Genomic DNA, 20,657 nt, shown 5'->3' with positions numbered 1-20,657 from the left:
AGGCTCCCCCGTCCCTGGGATTCTCCAGGCAAGAGTACTGGAGTGGGTTGCCATTTCCTTCTCCAATGCATGAAAGTGAAAAGTGAAAGTGAAATTGCTCAGTCGTGTCCAACTCTTAGCGAACCCATGGACTGCAGCCCACCAGGCTCCCCTGCCCATGGGACTCCCCAGGCAAGAGTACTGGAGTGGGTTGCCACTGCCTTCTCCAGGGGTCGTATAGGGGACTGTATTCTCCAGGCCAGAATACTGGAGTGGGTAGCTGTTTCATTCTCCAGGGGATCATCCCAACCCAGGGATTAAATCCAGGTCTCCCACATGGCAGGTGGATTCTTGACCAGCTGAGCCACCAGGGAAGCCCAGGAAATGCAGATACCTGAGTGGATTCAGATAAAGGTTAGAACTGTGAACCCCTTGAGTCTCTCTGAGCCTCTTTTGTAAGCAGAAACAGCTCCTCCTCATGGTTAAGAAGACTAGCCTCTTGCTTAAAAACTATTAATACTATTACCTGAGACAGTTCCCTTGAAAGTAGATGCCTATTCTTAAAACCTACCTCCACCATTCCTTACTACTTAGAAAGTCGGATGTAGGCATGCTCCACAAAAACAAGTACAACATATTAACTGAGAAAAGATAGCTTATATCCAAAAGTAATTATAAGATTTTGATAAATTATATCAGCAAAATCATAGGGAATAGTTGTGGAAATAAATTTGAAGTGAGTTTGACAAAAAGAGTTTGGATAGGGCCAAATGTAATATGTTTGCTTAAGCAGCTGTAAGAACCTCTAATAGTTTTCTTGTTGACCAAAGGAAACTTAAATCCCAAATGAGTCTACATTTAATAAGGATGAAATGCCCAAACTTTCCTGGCAAAATGTAGAAGAAGTAAAGATGCTTAGAAAAACATGAATGCTGGAGTTAATTAATCATGTAGAACCTGAATATATACACATCATCCCATGACATTATCCATGAGGTCCCAGAGAATATTGCACTAAAGCATTGAAAAAACACATTAGGAAGGAAATCTACATCCTTGAAAAACTCTGTAGTAGCTGTCTTCTGTGGTAGGGAATAAGACAGGTGTTTCAGGGCTAATGACACCACTGAAAAAGATTCCCTAATAGGCATGATGGGATCCCACAGTGCAGAGGTCACAAAGCAGAGTTCAACAAGAAAAAGGTGGAAGCAATGATGTTAATAGACATCATGGATGAAATGTAAGAATAAGAAGATTTCAACCTGCAGAAATCTTTAATAGTACTTCATTGAATGTGCACTTCTAAGAAACAAAATTGAAAGTCACTTGACTAAAATTACTTGATCTATAAACAGTAGAAACCTAGATCTGGCAGCCTAGATCCTAACTTCCATAATATCTACACTGGAGGGTCAAGTCCTTAGTCCCCTCAAGACAATGCAAGAAAGCCACCGTAAGTATTGTAAAATTTCCTCTAAGAATTCCCCTAAGAGACCTGTAGCTATTTACTAAGGGTTTGTGTACTGATTAAAGGAAAATCTAGATCTTAGGAGATTACTAGATGCTAACTCTAATACTAATTCTCCTGGGAATATAAAAATGGAAGATTACAGTGGTAAATGAAGTTTTGGCCTAATCTAATCAAACAAGGTTCATTTACTCTCTTCAACCTACTCTGCAGTTTTTTCCCCAGATCCCGATAGATAGCTCCTATTGACTTCCTGATCCATGAAATCAGGGATATTAGGTAGGAGGAGAGAACAGGAAGAACAACTCTTGCATACACTTTTTGTTTTAATTTGCAAGCACCATGACAAGCATTTTGCTTCCTCTCAGCAGGGTAAACAATATGCCCTCACTGTCTTTTCCTGAAGATTAAATCAACTCTCTTGCTCTTTGTCATAATAATCTAGCCTGGTCAGATCTCGATTACCCAGGTATTCCACAAAACATTATAGTGATGACAATGCAGACTGGCCCTGAAGAGCAAAAGTAGCAAGCATTTTGATGCTTTGGTAAGATACATTGGCGTGCTAGACATTAGGAGATACACACCACAAAAATGCAGGGCCCTTCACCTTGTTGAAGTTTCAGGGTCCAGGGGTCAGAAGCTGGTTGCTGTACCTTGTACTCCCATCAATGCCTAAGAGATATCTAAGCTAACTGAGAAAGAAAAAATTTGGACTGGGAAAGGAAAAAATGATTATGTATAATATGCTAGTACCAACCAAAAATAAACTGCTGAAACATCATTACAACCCTAATCAAAGATATCCCTGAAGGACTTCCCTGGTGGTCCAGTGGTAATGAATCTGCCTGCCTGCCTATGCAGGAGACACAGGTTCAATCCTGGTCAAGGAAGATCCCACATGCCTTGGAGCAACTAAGCCCAAGTACCACAACTACTGAGCTCACGTGCTACAACTACTGACGCCTGTGAGACTAGAGCCCATGCTCCCCAACAAGAGAAGCCATCACAATGAGAAGCCCACACACTACAACGAAAGTAGCCTTACTCACAGCAACTAGAGAAAGCAACTAGCACACAGCAACAAAGATGCAGCACAGCCAAAAATAAATAACAACTAAATAAAATTTTTAAAAAAGACAGTAGTGAGAGTGAGGAGAACTTAAGGTTGTAACACAGGGTGATCACTTCATTTAGACGGAGAAATAACTTGAGATACAAATCTATACTGAATCACATGAAGCAGTTAATGAATTGGTCAGCTGATTAGAACTTGGAAAACATAAAAAGAAAATTGACTCACACAAGAGTCTGAGGAAGAGGAATGGAAATGGATCATTTAGTGTGGACACAAAATGTGAATATATGTTATTGGGTGACTGCTGTCTAGGAAAGTGAAAGTTAAAGTCACTTAGTTGTGTCCGACTCTTTGCAATCCCAGATACTAGTCCATGGAACTTTCCAGGCCAGAATACTGGAGTGGGTAGCCATTGCCTTCTCCCGAGGATCTTTCCAACCCAGGGATCGAACCCCTGTCTCCTGCATTGCGGGCGGATTCTTTACCAACTGAGCCACCAGGGAAGCTATCCAGTTTAAAAAAAAAAAAGGATGGGGGACTCTCAATACAGATAAAATGGCATTGTTCTGCTGATGTCAGTGAGCTTTATTCATCTGTACCCCGGGACTATTCAATCCTTTAAGGTACAATCTGGCCATGCCAATAGGAGTGGAGGTTAGGCACAACAATATCAACTTACTCTCACCAAGTCTGCATCTGGCTAGGGAATCTACAGACTGCCTAAACTGCAAACAAGAGAGACCAATACGGAACCCTCAATACAACCCCATTCACAGGAGTCTGGTAATGGATCATTTCTACCATGGAGGGGGCAGTCAGTCATCTGTTCCTATCTAAAAAGACACTTTTCTGGATACATAGCTGGCTTCTCCGACAGCAATGCTTCTGCCAGCACCATCATTCATGGATTTAAGGAATGCCTCATTGAGCTATGGCTTTCCATCCAACACTGGTTCTAACCAAGGAACTCATTTCACAGTAACAGATGTTCAGCACTGGTATCACTGGTGTATACCATTACCCAGAAACAGCTAGCTATTTAACAGTGGAATGGTTGAAGATAGTTATGGCACAGATTGGGTATAGTTTGTGTGTCAGTTGCTCAGTTGTGTCTGACTCTTTGCAACCCTATGGACTATAGCCCACAAGGCTCCTCCGTCCATGGGATTCTCCAGGCAAGAAAACAGGAGTGGGTAGCCATTTCCTTCTCCAGGGGATCTTCCCAACCCAGGGATCAAACTCAGGTCACCTGCCCTGCAGGCGGCTTCTTTACCGCCTGAGCCACCAGGGAAGCAGTCTTCAAAGTTTAAAGGATGGTATAGGAGAGGAGGAGCCAAGATGGCGGAGGAGTAGGACGGGGAGAACACTTTCTCCCCCACAAATTCATCAAAAGAGCATTTAAACGTCGAGTAAATTCCACAAAACAACTTCTGAATGCCGGCAGAGGACATCAGGCACCCAGAAAAGCAGCCCAACTCTTCGAAAGGAGGTAGAGAAAAATATAAAAGACAAAAAAAGAGACAAAAGAGGGAGGGACGGAGTTCCATCCCGGGAAGGGAGTCTTAAAAAGAGAGAAGTTTCCAAACACCAGGAAACCCTCTCACTGCTGACTCTGTGCCGAGCTTTGGAAGCACAGAGGGCAACATAAAAGGGAGGGGAAAAAAAAAAAAATAAACAATTAAAAATCGCGGATTGTGAGCCCTACCGTAACTCCCCCAGGGGAGAAGCAGCGCAGACGCCTGCACACGGCATTAGCAAGCGGGGGCTGGGCAGGGAAGTGCGGCGCGGGCTGTGTCCCTTAGAGTAAGAATCCGGCCGAATGTCCTGAGCGCTATCTGAGCGAAATAATTTCGGCTAGCAAACCAGACTGTGGGATATCTACCACGCGAAAAGCCAGCCCTAACCTAAGACACCGCCAGGCCCGCGCACAGAAGAAAGGACTGAACAGAGATAGCCGGCTGCAGACCTTCCCCCTCTGGTGACAGGCAGCCAGAGCCGGAAGGGGGCAATCGCAGCCCCAGAGAGACACTATCTATAAAACTGTAAGCAGGCTTCTTTGCTAACTAAAACTTCTTGGGGGTCTAGATGGTCAACAGCTGCCTGAGAAGGTGCGCCGGTTTTACACCCAGATAACCGAGGGGCAGGGAGGCGATAAGTCACAGCATTGGCGCCCGCCAAACACCTCATCACCTGAGCTGCTCGGATCTGGGAAGAACACAAAACGCAGGCCCAACCGAGTCTGCGCCTCTGAGGACTACCCGAGTGCCTGAACCTGAGCGGCTTGGACCTGGGAGCTCAGCCCAGGGCCGGCCTCTGATGGTTCCGGCGGAACAACCTAGAGCCCAAGCAGTGTGGGCAGGGACGCTACACGCGCCGTGAGCGGGGGCAGACCCAGTGTGGCTGAGGCACTGCTAGCGCACGCCAGTGTTATCTGTTTGCAGCATCCCTCCCTCCCTCCCCACAGCGCGGCTGAACAAGTGAGCCTAAATTAAAAAAAAAAAAAAAAAAAAATAGTGTCCTCAACCATCCCCTTTGTGTCAGGGCGGGAACCAGACACTGAAGAGACCAGCAAACAGAAGAAGCTATAACAGAGGGAAACGCCTTGGAAGCTACAGGCCATAGATTAAAACCCTGTGGTTACTACGGATTACATAGGAAGGGACCTATAGATCTTGAGAAATATAAGTCGGACTAAGGAACTGCCAAAAATGAACTGAACCCACAATACTCACAACAAAACCAGAGAAAGACCTAGATATATTTTTACTATTTTTACGATCAATCTTTCTTTCTTTTTTTTTAATTAAAAAAAAATTTTTAAGTCCTCTATTGTCCTTTAATTTTCACTTTTATAACTATTACTTTGCAAAAAAAAAAAAAAAGACCCTATTTTTTTTTCCTTCTTCAGCAAACTTCATATATATATGTTTTATAATTTTTTGACCGTGTTTTTTTTTTTTTCTTTTTCTTCTTTTCTTTAACATTGTATTTTTGAAATTCCAAACTCTACTCTAGATTTTTAATTTTAGCCTTTTGGTATATGTTATCAATTTTGTACCTATACTTTTTTTTCATAATTTCTGTGACTTTTTTTTTTCCTCTGTTTCTTTCTCTTCTTCTTTTATATAACATCGTATATCTGCAATTCCAAAGTCTACTCAAGATTTTTAATTTATGCTTTTTGGTGTTTGATATCAATTTTGTACCTGTATTTTCTTTATAATTTTTGCGACATTGTTTTTGTTGGTTTGTTTGTTTTCTCTCTTTATTTTTCTTCTTCTTTTTTTTTTTTTAACGTTGTATTTTTGAAATTCCAAACTCTACTCTAGATTTTTAATTTTTGCTTTTTGGTATTAGTTATCAATTTTGTACCTGTAGTTTCTTTATAATTTTCACGACCTTGTTTGTTTTTCTTTGTTCGTTTTTTCTCTCTTTCTTTTCCTTCTTCTTTTCATTAACATCGCATTTTTGAAATTCCAAACTCTACTCTAGATTTCTAATTTTTGCTTTTATGTATTTGTTACCAATTTTGTACCTTTAAGAACCCAATCTTCAGGACCCATTTTTCACTAGTGTACGAGATTACTGGCTTGACTGCTCTCTCTCCCTTTGGACTCTCCATTTTCTCCACCAGGTCACCTGTATCTCCTCCCTAACCCCTCTCTACTCTACCCAACTCTGTGAATTTCTGTATGTTCCAGACAGTGGAGAACACTTAAGGAACTGATTACTGGCTGGATCTGTCTCCCTCCTTTTCATTTCCCCCTTTTATCCTTCTGGCCACCTCTGTCTCCTGCCTCCTTCTTCTCTTCTCTGTATAACTCCGTGAACATCTCTGAGCGGTCCAGTTGTGGAGTGCACATAAGGAAGTGACTACTGGCTAGCCCACTCTCTCCACTATTGATTCCACCTCATCTCATTTGGGTCACCTCTAACTCCCTCCTCCCTCTTCTCTTCTCCATGTAACGCTGTGAACCTCTCTGAGTGACCCTCACAGTAGAGAAACTTTTCATCTTTAACGTAGATGTTTTATCAGTGGTGCTGTATAGAAGGAGAAGTTTTGAAACTACTGTAAAATTAAGACCGATAACTGGAAGTAGGAGGCTTAAGTCCAAACCCTGACTCCAGGGAACTCCTGACTCCAAGGAACATTAATTGACAGGATCTCATCAAACGCCTCCATACCGACACTGAAACCAAGCACCACACAAGGGCCAACAAGTTCCAGGGAAAGACATAGCAAGCAAATTCTCCAGCAACAAAGGAACACAGCCCTGAGCTTCAAGATACAGGCTGCCCAAAGTCACCCCAAAACCATAGACATCTCATAACTCATTACTGGACATTTCATTACACTCCAGAGAGAAGAAATACAGCTCCATCCACCAGAACATCGACACAAGCTTCCCTAACCAGGAAACCTTGAAAAGCCACCTGTACAAACCCACACACAGCGAGGAAACGCCACAATAAAGAGAACTCCACAAACTGCCAGAATACAGAAAGGACACCCCAAACTCAGCAATTTAAACAAGATGAAGAGACAGAGGAATAGCCAGCAGATAAAGGAACAGGATAAATGCCCACCAAACCAAACAAAAGAGGAAGAGATAGGGAATCTACCTGATAAAGAATTCCGAATAATGATAGTGAAATTGATCCAAAATCTTGAAATTAAAATGGAATCACAGATAAATAGCCTGGAGGCAAGGATTGAGAAGATGCAAGAAAGGTTTAACAAGGACTTAGAAGAAATAAAAAAGAGTCAATATATAATGAATAATGCAATAAGTGAAATTAAAAACACTCTGGAGGCAACAAATAGTAGAATAACAGAGGCAGAAGATAGGATTAGTGAATCAGAAGATAGAATGGTAGAAATAAATGAATCAGAGAGGACAAAAGAAAAACGAATTAAAAGAAATGAGGACAATCTCAGAGACCTCCAGGACAATATTAAACGCTACAACATTCAAATCATAGGGGTCCCAGAAGAAGAAGACAAAAAGAAAGACCATGAGAAAATACTTGAGGAGATAATAGTTGAAAACTTCCCTAAAATGGGGAAGGAAATAATCACCCAAGTCCAAGAAACCCAGAGAGTCCCAAACAGGATAAACCCAAGGCGAAACACCCCAAGACACATAGTAATCAAATTAACAAAGATCAAACACAAAGAACAAATATTAAAAGCAGCAAGGGAAAAACAACAAATAACACACAAGGGAATACCTATAAGGATAACAGCTGATCTTTCAATAGAAACTCTTCAAGCCAGGAGGGAATGGCAAGACATACTTAAAATGATGAAAGAAAATAACCTACAGCCCAGATTATTGTACCCAGCAAGGATCTCATTCAAGTATGAAGGAGAAATCAAAAGCTTTTCAGACAAGCAAAAGCTGAGAGAATTCTGCACCACCAAACCAGCTCTCCAACAAATACTAAAGGATATTCTCTAGACAGGAAACACAAAAATTGTGTATAAATTCGAACCCAAAACAATAAAGTAAATGGCAACAGGATCATACTTATCAGTAATTACCTTAAACGTAAATGGGTTGAATGCCCCAACCAAAAGACAAAGACTGGTTGAATGGATACAAAAACAAGACCCCTACATATGTTGTCTACAAGAGACCCACCTCAAAACAGGGGACACATACAGACTGAAAGTGAAGGGCTGGAAAAAGATTTTCCATGCAAATAGGGACCAAAAGAAAGCAGGAGTAGCAATACTCATATCAGATAAAATTGACTTTAAAACAAAGACTGTGAAAAGAGACAAAGATGGTCACTACATAATGATCAAAGGATCAATCCAAGAAGAAGATATAACAATTATAAATATATATGCACCCAACACGGGAGCACCGCAGTATGTAAGACAAATGCTAACAAGTATGAAAGGAGAAATTAACAATAACACAATAATAGTGGGAGACTTTAATACCCCACTCACACCTATGGATAGATCAACTAAACAGAAAATTAACAAGGAAACACAAACTTTAAATGATACAATAGACCAGTTAGACCTAATTGATATCTATAGGACATTTCATCCCAAAACAATGAATTTCACCTTCTTCTCAAGCGCACATGGAACCTTCTCCAGGATAGATCACATCCTGGGCCATAAAGCTAGCCTTGGTAAATTCAAAAAAATAGAAATCATTCCAAGCATCTTTTCTGACCACAATGCAGTAAGATTAGATCTCAATTACAGGAGAAAAACTATTAAAAAATCCAACATATGGAGGCTGAACAACACGCTGCTGAATAACCAACAAATCACAGAAGAAATCAAAAAAGAAATAAAAACTTGCATAGAAACGAATGAAAATGAAAACACAACAACCCAAAACCTGTGGGACACGGTTAAAGCAGTCCTAAGGGGAAAGTTCATAGCAATACAGGCACACCTCAAGAAACAAGAAAAAAGTCAAATAAATAACCTAACTCTACACCTAAAGCAACTAGAAAAGGAAGAAATGAAGAACCCCAGGGTTAGTAGAAGGAAAGAAATCTTAAAAATTAGAGCAGAAATAAATGCAAAAGAAACAAAAGAGACCATAGCAAAAATCAACAAAACCAAAAGCTGGTTCTTTGAAAGGATAAATAAAATTGACAAACCATTAGCCAGACTCATCAAGAAACAAAGGGAGAAAAATCAAATCAATAAAATTAGAAATGAAAATGGAGAGATCACAACAGACAACACAGAAATACAAAGGATCATAAGAGACTACTATCAACAATTATATGCCAATAAAATAGACAACGAGGAAGAAATGGACAAATTCTTAGAAAAGTACAACTTTCCAAAACTCGACCAGGAAGAAACAGAAAATCTTAACAGACCCATCACAAGCACGGAAATTGAAACTGTAATAAAAAATCTTCCAGCAAACAAAAGCCCAGGTCCAGACGGCTTCACAGCTGAATTCTACCAAAAATTTAGAGAAGAGCTAACACCTATCCTGCTCAAACTCTTCCAGAAAATTGCAGAGGATGGTAAACTTCCAAACTCATTCTATGAGGCCACCATCACCCTAATACCAAAACCTGACAAAGATCCCACAAAAAAAGAAAACTACAGGCCAATATCACTGATGAACATAGATGCAAAAATCCTTAACAAAATTCTAGCAATCAGAATCCAACAACACATTAAAAAGATCATACACCATGACCAAGTGGGCTTTATCCCAGGGATGCAAGGATTCTTCAATATCCGCAAATCAATCAATGTAATACACCACATTAACAAATTGAAAAATAAAAACCATATGATTATCTCAATAGATGCAGAGAAAGCCTTTGACAAAATTCAACATCCATTTATGATCAAAACTCTCCAGAAAGCAGGAATAGAAGGAACATACCTCAACATAATCAAAGCTATATATGACAAACCCACAGCAAACATTATCCTCAATGGTGAAAAATTGAAAGCATTTCCTCTAAAGTCAGGAACAAGACAAGGGTGCCCACTTTCACCATTACTATTCAACATAGTTTTGGAAGTTTTGGCCACAGCAATCAGAGCAGAAAAAGAAATAAAAGGAATCCAAATTGGAAAAGAAGAAGTAAAGCTCTCACTGTTTGCAGATGACATGATCCTCTACATAGAAAACCCTAAAGACTCCACCAGAAAATTACTAGAACTAATCAATGACTATAGTAAAGTTGCAGGATATAAAATCAACACACAGAAATCCCTTGCATTCCTATACACTAATAATGAGAAAACAGAAAGAGAAATTAAGGAAACAATTCCATTCACCATTGCAACGGAAAGAATAAAATACTTAGGAATATATCTACCTAAAGAAACTAAAGACCTATATATAGAAAACTATAAAACACTGGTGAAAGAAATCAAAGAGGACACTAACAGATGGAGAAATATACCATGTTCGTGGATTGGAAGAATCAATATAGTGAAAATGAGTATACTACCCAAAGCAATCTATAGATTCAATGCAATCCCTATCAAGCTACCAACAGCATTCTTCACAGAGCTAGAACAAATAATTTCACAATTTGTATGGAAAAACAAAAAACCTCGAATAGCAAAAGCGATCTTGAGAAAGAAGAATGGAACTGGAGGAATCAACCTACCTGACTTCAGGCTCTACTACAAAGCCACAGTTATCAAGACAGTATGGTACTGGCACAAAGACAGAAATATAGATCAATGGAACAAAATAGAAAGCCCAGAGATAAATCCACGCACATATGGACACCTTATCTTTGACAAAGGAGGCAAGAATATACAATGGATTAAAGACAATCTCTTTAACAAGTGGTGCTGGGAACTCTGGTCAACCACTTGTAAAAGAATGAAACTAGAACACTTTCTAACACCATACACAAAAATAAACTCAAAATGGATTAAAGATCTAAACGTAAGACCAGAAACCATAAAACTCCTAGAGGAGAACATAGGCAAAACACTCTCTGACATACATCACAGCAGGATCCTCTATGACCCACCTCCCAGAATATTGGAAATAAAAGCAAAAATAAACAAATGGGACCTAATTAACCTTAAAAGCTTCTGCACATCAAAGGAAACTATTAGCAAGGTGAAAAGACAGCCTTCAGAATGCGAGAAGATAATAGCAAATGAAGCAACTGACAAACAACTAATCTCGAGAATATACAAGCAACTCCTACAGCTCAACTCCAGAAAAATAAATGACCCAATCAAAAAATGGGTCAAAGAACTAAATAGACATTTCTCCAAAGAAGACATACAGATGGCTAACAAACACATGAAAAGATGCTCAACATCACTCATTATCAGAGAAATGCAAATCAAAACCACTATGAGGTACCATTTCACACCAGTCAGAATGGCTGTGATCCAAAAGTCTACAAGTAATAAATGCTGGAGAGGGTGTGGAGAAAAGGGAACCCTCTTACACTGTTGGTGGGAATGCAAACTAGTACAGCCACTATGGAGAACAGTGTGGAGATTCCTTAAAAAACTGGAAATAGACCTGCCTTATGATCCAGCAATTCCACTGCTGGGCATACACACTGAGGAAACCAGAAGGGAAAGAGACACGAGTACCCCAATGTTCATCGCAGCACTGTTTATAATAGCCAGGACATGGAAGCAACCTAGATGTCCATCAGCAGATGAATGGACAAGAAAGCTGTGGTACATATACACAATGGAGTATTACTCAGCCATTAAAAAGAATACATTTGAATCAGTTCTAATGAGGTGGATGAAACTGGAGCCTATTATACAGAGTGAAGTAAGCCAGAAAGAAAAACACCAATACAGTATACTAACGCATATATATGGAATTTAGAAAGATGGTAACAATAACCCTGTGTACGAGACAGCAAAAGAGACACTGATGTATAGAACAGTCTTATGGACTCTGTGGGAGAGGGAGAGGGTAGGAAGATTTGGGAGAATGGCATTGAAACATGTAAAATATCATGTATGAAATGAGTTGCCAGTCCAGGTTCGATGCACGATACTGGATGCTTGGGGCTGGTGCACTGGGACGACCCAGAGGGAGGGAATGGGGAGGGAGGAGGGAGGAGGGTTCAGAATGGGGAACACGTGTATACCTGTGGTGGATTCATTTTGATATTTGGCAAAACTAATACAGTTATGTAAAGTCTAAAAATAAAATTAAATTAAAAAAAATAAAATAAAATCATTAAGTACAAAAAAATAAAAAAAAATAAAAATAAAAAAGGATGGTATATGCTTTACATTAATGACCAAAACATCGTGATATGTCTCACTGCCAGGGAAAAAAAATGAGTATGGGAATTAAGTGGTGGTATTAACTTATTATGCCTAATAACTTACCAAATTTTTGCTTCCTGCAACTTTGGGATCTGGTGGTTCAGAGATCACAGGACGTAATATTTCCACAGTACTTCCACTGTGTTAGAATTTGAGAATGCCAATTGGCCATGTTATACTCCTCAAGTTACTGAATCAGCCAACAAAGGAGGAGATACTAGCTGATATCTCCTGATAATCAAGGGAAAAAAATCAAGATTGTTGCTACATGCAATGGGCTATTTTCTAGGGTGTACCCAAAGTTAAGCAGAGAAGGCAATGGCACCCCACTCCAGTACTCTTGCCTGGAAAATCCCATAGACGGAGGAGCCTGGTGGGCTGCAGTCCATGGGGTAGCTAAGAGTCGGACACGGCTGAGGAACTTCACTTTCACTTTTCACTTTCATGCATTGGAGAAGGAACTGACAACCCACTCCAGTGTTCTTGCCTGGAGAATCCCAGGGACGGGGGAGCCTGGTGGGCTGCTGTCTATGCGGTTGCACAGCGTTGGAAACAAGTGAAGCGACTTAGCAGCAGCAGCAGCATAACCAATTTTCTTCAAAAGTCCATTGAGGATACTAACTCTTCAAGAATGAATGTTTGAGATGTCCCACCAAGTAGAGAACCTTGACTATTTGAGGTACTGACTGACAGAAAACAGTGGAAGAACAAACAAACCATGGCTGTATGGCCAGTAAACAGAAACAAGGACAGTAACAACATGTGTGTACACACACAAAATTCTCTTCTTACAGTTTACACACTGAACCTATCAACACTATCCTAGCAGTGACAGCACCATCAATGGCACCCACTTTGTTTCAGAGTCAATCACTGATGTTAGCTTCTATTTTCTTTCAATACTTCAAAACAAACCTCTGCATACTGTCAGAAATATCAGTATCAGCTGAGCAAGATTTCTTTCTCATGTCTGGTGCTAAGTTCCTAGGGTTCTTCCTCTGAGCTCCAAAATTCTGCTAACTTCAACCTCTCCCAAAATCTTTCTTTTTTCCCTCCAGTACAAAGAATGACCTTGTGCCCTTCAGTGGTCAATAGGCGGTTCTTCTGGGCAACCTGTCCTAGAGCAAGCTCTCTGGAGTGGGTTCCACGGATCTGGCCCATACAGTCCCAGCTCTGCCCACTCTTCTCAGAGGACGCCACAGCTTTAAGTTTTCTCTGGCCCTAGGCTCCCTTCCTTATTCACCAGTAGAACACACCCCATCTGGGCCTAGTGGTGCATTTGTTTCCTGCAGTCGTTACATCCAGATTGTTTTAAGTATCCCTTTTTGGCTCTTTCAACCTACACCACATCTGTATAACTATGCACACTACATGAAAGACCCTCAGATTTGAAATTCCTAGTGTGCTGCTTTTTTTCTCTTACCAAACCCTAACTCAAGGACACAGTTTAATATTTCTAATCAAAGCAGGCTATTTGGTATGTTTGTTGGTCACAAAGGATTTTTTTTTAAGTTATCACTTTAAATTTTTCTTATTAGCTATAATTATTCTATTTCAGGATCAACAAAACATAATGAATTTATATTAGAGTTTCTTACTAGCAATTAGAAAAAGAGAGAGAGACAGAGGAAAAGAGGTCCAGTTAATGAATACTCTTATCAGTTGTGACTAATGTTCAATAGCATCCAAAGAGTGCAAAGGTATCCAAAACTGTTTTTTTTTTTCCCAAAACTGTTGACTCAAAAAATATATTTAAAATTTTTTCACCTATGAAGACTTCAATCCTATAATCTGACCTTCTCACTATTCTAGTTAACCAAAAATTTAAAAGAAGAAGAAAAAAAATATATATACACACACAAACACACTGAGTGGTAAGGGAAACTCTACGGAGAAAACTATTTTAGATCTAAACTTCAACTAAAGTGTTGTTTTTATCCTTATTCAACTTTCCTCTACAAACCACACAGGTCCAGGAAAGACAGTGAACAAAGCAAAGCAAACAGAGACTCTAACCTTGTTATTTCCATTTTGAAAAGTTCACCCCTTGGTAAAACCTCTAGGTACAAGATAAATAAATACAATGTGCCTTAAAGATAAATGTCTTTAAAAAAAAAAAAAAAAGTCAGATTTTTTTAATGGACATCGGAAAAGACAATAAACAGTAACTAATTAGCCAAAATGGACATTTTCTAAATTAGAAAACTTCAGTATCTACCTATTCTGAAAGCTATTTATAATAATGCTCAAGATGTGAAAACAAACCTCTCTTCTCTAGGCTTCCTCAATAAATTAATCAACAAAGACACATACAGTACATATGTCTGGATCACAACATAAAATAGTTGATAAATACCATTCAGTCAATGAGCAAAATTACACAGTATTAATTCAAAAAATTTTTAGAAAACATAACATATACTGGCCAAAAACACAAGTAATTCATTAGTGCATCTTTCTAACAATAACTATCTCCAAAAATAATTTTTTAAAGGTGCTGAACAATATCCTGAATAAATAAAATATTTTACCAAGAAGGGTTATATATACATGTATATATTTGATGTTTATGAATAAATGAATGGTTTAGATTCTGATTGCATTAGTACAAACTTTATTCAGTTCAGTTCAGTCGCTAGTCGAGTCCAACTCTTTCTGACCCCATGGACTGCAGCACGCCAGGCTTCCCTGTCCTTCACCAACTCCCAGAGCCTGCTCAAATTCATGTTCATTGAGTCAGTGATGCCATGCAACCATCTCATCCTCTACCATCTCCTTCTCCTGCCTTCAATCTTTCCCAGAATCAGGGTCTTTTCCAATGAATCGGTTCTTTGCATCAGTTGGCCAAAAGATTGGAGTTTCAGCTTCAGCATCATCCTTCCAATGAATATTCAGGACTGATTTGCTTTAGGATTAACTGGTTTGATCGCCTTGCAGTCCAAGGGAATCTTAAGAGTTGTCTCCAACATCACAGTTCAAAAGCATCCATCTTTGGCGCTCAGCTTTCTTTATGGTCCAACTCTCACATACATACACAACTACTGGAAAAACCACAGCTTTGACTAGATGGCCCTTTGTTGGCAAAGTAATGTCTCTGCTTTTTAAAATGCTGTCTAGGTTGGTCATAACTTTTCTTCCAAGGAGCAAGCGTTTTTTAATTTCATGGCTGCAGTCACCATCTGCAGTGATTTTGAAGCCAAAGAAAATAAACTCTGTCACTGTTTCCATTGTTTCCCCATCTGTTTGCCATGCATGAAGTGATGGGACTGGATGCCATGATCTTAGTTTTCTGAATGTTGAATTTTAAGCCAGCTTTTTCACTTTTCTCTTTCACTTTCATCAAGAGGCTCTTTAGTTCTTCTTCACTTTCTGCCATAAGGGTGGTGTCATCTGCATATCTGAGGTTATTGATATTTCTTCCAGCAATCTTGATTCCAGCTTGTGCTTCATCCAGCCCGGCATTTCACATGATGTACTCTGCATATAAGCAGGGTGACAATATACAGCCTTGATGTACTCCTTTCCCAATTTGGAACCAGTCCGTTGTTCCATGTCTGGTTCTAACTGTTGCTTAGACCAACATACAGATTTCTCAGGAGGCAGGTAGAGTGGTCTGGTATTCCCATCTCTTGAAAAATTTTCCACAGTTTGTTGTGATCCACACAGTCTAAAGCTTTGGCATAGTCAATGAAGCAGAAGTAGGTGTTTTTCTGAAATTCTCTTGCTTTTTCTATGATCCATCAGATGTTGGCAATTTGATCTCTGGTTCTGCTGCCTTTTCTAAATCCAGCTAGAACACTTGGAAGTTCTTGGTTCACATATTGTTAAAGCCTCTCTTGAAGAATTTTGAGCATTACTTTGCTGGCATGTGAGATGAGTACAATTGTGCGGTACTTTGAACACTCTTTGGCATTACCTTTCTTTGGGATTGGAATGAAAACAGACCTTTTCCAACCCTGTGGGCACTGCTGAATTTTCCAAATTTGCTGGCATATTGAGTGCAGCATTTATACAGCGTCATCTTTTAGAGTATGAAATAGCTCATCTGGAATTCCATCACCTCCACTAGTTTTGTTCGCAGTGATGCTAACTAAGGCCCACTTGACTTTGCACTCCAGGATATTTGGCTCTGAGTGAGTGATCACACCATCATGGTTATCTGGGTCACTGAGATCTTTTTTGTATAGTTCTTCTGTGTATTCTTGCTACCTCTTTACATGATTTCAAAAGTAGAAATTTTCTTTTTTGTAATGTACCTGTAAGTTAAAGACACTTAAGAAACTTTTTTTTTTAATGCTTAAGGTATTGTGTTAGGTAATTGATATTGTTTTATTAAATCCCATTAAAACACTTAAGAAAGAAATGCTCATATAGATGAGGAAACTCAAGATTAGAGAATTTATAGATTCACCAAATGCCACAAATGTAATAGATGGTGAGGTCTGGATTTTTTCTTTTAAAATCATGCTTTTTCTTTTATACCACTCTGTCCTCTTGAAGTTATTAATCTAGTCATAACTTTTTTTCCTTGGGATTTTTTTCCTTGGGATAAAGAAGGCAAAATTTAATGCATGTATATAGCATCTTTCTTCTACAGCTTTGCTTTTACAGTTATTATTTTAGTTATAAGCAAGCATATGCTGTATTAGCAATGTATTGTGTAGTTAAATAAGCCTTGGAGGATGAGGCAGAAGACTTGCTTATATTCCTGACTCCATCAACATCATGCTGTATTATCTGAGTCAAATCACTCGTGGCTTATTCTCTCTCCTTTAAAATGAGAGATAAAAATACCTGCGTTTACTTGCTTATAACTGAAATAATGACTGTAAAAACAAAGCTCTAGAAGAAAGATGCTATATACATGCATTAAATTCTAACTTCTTTACCCCAAGGAAAAAAAATCCTAAAAGTTATGACATGACTAGATTACTGACCTTCAAGAGGCCAGATTGGTATAAAATAAAGAGCATGGTTTTTAAAATGAGAAAATCCAGACCTCACCACCTACTACATTTGTGGCCTTCAGTGAACCTATAAATTCTCTAATCTTGAGTTTCCTCATTTATGAAATATGAGCATTTACTTCTTAAGGGTTTTAATGGGCATTAATAAAGAAAATCATATCAATTACATAGCAAAATACCTTAAGCATTAAAAAAAAAAAGTTTCTTTGCCTTGAACTTAAGGGTACATAAAAAAAAAATTCCACTTTTGAACAAACGTGAACATCTGATTTCAAGAAAAACTATGAAGTACAGAGATTAGGTTCTTTTCCCCAAAATAATTTACATATTAAAAAACAACAACAACAACTCTCTTCTTGGTAGCTCTTTTCTCTGTTGAGGTATAAACTGACAAATTGAGGTAGTTGTTTTCACAGACTATCGTCAACTTATTATAAAATTCAAACACACAAAACAAAGATTCTTTTAAACTGCCTACATATACCATTCCTAGCACTGTATCTTATACTTTCAGTGTTAAATCCATGAGAAAGTACAAAGAGCCCTCTTTCATTTCCTCTGGTCAGCAGACTACAAGAAGAATTTTCAGTTCTGTCAAATCCACAGTGATTTGAAAACTAAAGAACAAAGTTAGGAAGGAAAATAGTTGAAAACTATTACTTTCTTCTATGGACATATGATTCATTCCTTTAACAAGCAAACAAAACAAAAGAAAACCCGCTCTGATGAAAGTTAAACCCCAAATATTACAGTAACTTTATTAGAAATCAATTCAGTACTGAATTTCTAGCTATAAAATATATTAAGCAAAAAGTATCTTCTGTGACAGGAAGTTGGGATGTTTCCAGGGATGAGGGAATTTCTACAGTTCACCTCTAGCAAATACTATTAATTATAAGATATATCCAATATGTACTCAAAATCTAGCAGCTGAATCCACAAGGGTTTAGCAAGCAAAAATTTTGGCACAAAAAGTGACATAACATTTACTCAAGAATAAAACTGGAGCCATATTTAGCAGTCTAAAACTTTCTAAACCAAAGGGAAAAAATAATCTTGAAGGAAGCTCTTATAATCATCTGGTTTGCTTTCTAGACAAGGGTTTCAATAGAACTGAATGCTTGTGAACTTAAAAAAAAAAAAACTGAACAAACCAACAAACAAAAATTTGGTACAGACTGTGGAAATCAGCCACATTTACTCTGGATGAAATTCTGATAGTCTTCCAAAAAAAAGAGAGAGTGGGGAATAGGTCTGTTTATCACTGCTTTGACCTAAAAACCATTAATCACAAAGGGTGGTACAGGTATCAAACAGAATTTTTCTTCCTTTCTAAATATACTCAGTTTCCTATAAAGTACAGCACATTTTGCAGTTCATGGTGAATTTTTGGATGTTTTTGCAACAGCACTTTCCTTCCTCTCCAAAACAACCTCATTCCTAGTCTGCTGTTTCTGTTTGCCTCATCTGCACTTAGCAGATCATGCTTCAGTGACTTAGAAATCCCAGCCACCAAAATTCAAGCCAAAGTTTGAACTGCAAGGAGAGAGGAGGGGTAGAGGGAATCAAGTAATTAAACTATACTTGGAAGGGAGAATGGTTTGCCTCCTATGACTTTATAATGTGCTCTCTTAATCCATAAGCAGTCTCCAATTTTAAGAAAAGAAAGTTATGAATTTATTTTTAATTTAAGAAATTATTTTGTAACTACTATAGCTCTCTTGGCATCATCTTCCAATTTTACCTTTTGGCAATGACACAAAACCACAAAGACTATTCCACATGTTTTACAGTGGATACTTCAGGCAAAATAGTTCAAAGCTCTGGGAAGTTTCATTAAGGACTTACTCAAATTGCTGCAAATTAACAAAAATTTAATTTAGAAACCAAAGAGAAGGAAAAAAAAAAGAATTAGTAAGGTTGGAGATAAAGCCTGTATAGTTAAATGATAACCATGCTCTGGAGTTACTGAGCCATGTCTGATTTTCTCACTAGTAATAGGCTGAAAGATTCGATTCCTTCCATCTTATGAATTAGAAGATGATCTTGAAAAGTTTTCCTAAAAATAAAATAAAATCATCTTTAAAAATGGTATCACTCAATCTGAAATAACATTACACAGCTAAACACTAGAGACTTTCAGAAATTAATATAACTAATCAAATGTCTGGAAAGAAGAACAACTGTATCAATAACTTTATACACCAAAGATCAAATGCTCTATGAAAAAGTGAAAAAAAAAATTAACCACTATCTCTTTTTTGCTTTAAATTCTCATCATCTTATAACATACCTTTGCAGAATGCCATTTTCCTGGGGTATTACACCATTAATAGCTGCCTGTAAACAAAAAACAGAGAAGACATTTAAGGAAACAGAAAAATGCTCAGGGGTGGAGTGTAGTGGGATGGAAAACACTATAAAGGAAAACAAGTATACTTTGAAAATTTAAACAAAATACTAGGTGTTTCCTCAGTGATAAAAAAATGTTTCTATTAAATATTTTTTATACATCTCCATAATAAAACTGTATTTTAGAGGATTTTTAAAAATGCATTTGGCATATAATACTTCCAAATCTTGAGTCATAAAAGCTGAATTCCATAGTCCTCATTCAAGCAAAACACCCACAAGATGAAGGATGTTTAAGGATGTTAGAACAAGTAAAATCAGTACCTTAAAAGTTATCTCTTAATATTATTTCCTTCCTCAGATTGAGAGGAGAAAGATATAGAATCACAAATGAAAAATGCCAATAAGAATTTTTAAATTAGCTCAGGAATTAAATTCATTGTGTTATGTTACAGTCATTATTCCTAACGAAAAGAACAATCAGAAGGAAAAAATGTAGGGGCATAAGGTGTCTGATAAACACACCACAATTGTATCAGGTTACAAAAGGAGAAGGAGCATCACCAGGGAAGTCTCCTTACATAAAACATTTCTGAAATTGCTCTCTAAGCTAACAAGTCACCAGTTACTTAAGAGCACAAATGTGACATGATATGGACATTTTTAAAGACTACTAAGCAAACAGGTTGTTACATCCTGGATTGTGGGCAGATCATTACAGGGTAATAGAGAAGATTCTCTGAAGGAAAAAAAAAAAATGATTCTTCCAACTTTGCTTTTGCATCCTAACGACTTCTTCCCTCCCCTTTCCCACACGTGCACATCAAAATGCAGATAAACACTTCGATGTTTTATCAGCTGTGTGGAGATCAATTGCAAAAAGGAGTTTGTGTATTTTGTGAAACATTAGTTTAAATACTTGCCAGAGGTAGGTCAAGTTTACAAAATTATACCGTTGAATAGAAACAATGTAGAGTATAAGACACTTGCTATGAATTTTCAAAGTTTTAATGCTCCACGGGCAAAAGT

General features: G+C 38.2%; 1 protein-coding gene across 1 annotated transcript in view; it reads right to left on the bottom strand.

The window, feature by feature from the left end:
• The window catches only part of FAF1 (Fas associated factor 1), a 505,390-nt gene that overhangs the window by 354,083 nt on the left and 130,650 nt on the right, over positions 1-20,657 (bottom strand). The window contains exon 3 of the mRNA XM_055585945.1: positions 19,570-19,616. Within this exon, the coding sequence (XP_055441920.1) occupies positions 19,570-19,616 (47 nt within the window). The remainder of the gene's footprint in view (positions 1-19,569; positions 19,617-20,657) is intronic.

Source organism: Bubalus kerabau, chromosome 6 (genome assembly GCF_029407905.1).
Source record: "Bubalus kerabau isolate K-KA32 ecotype Philippines breed swamp buffalo chromosome 6, PCC_UOA_SB_1v2, whole genome shotgun sequence".
In the NCBI taxonomy this organism is placed as follows: Eukaryota; Metazoa; Chordata; class Mammalia; order Artiodactyla; family Bovidae; genus Bubalus; species Bubalus kerabau.
This window is presented reverse-complemented; position numbering and strand designations above follow the sequence as displayed.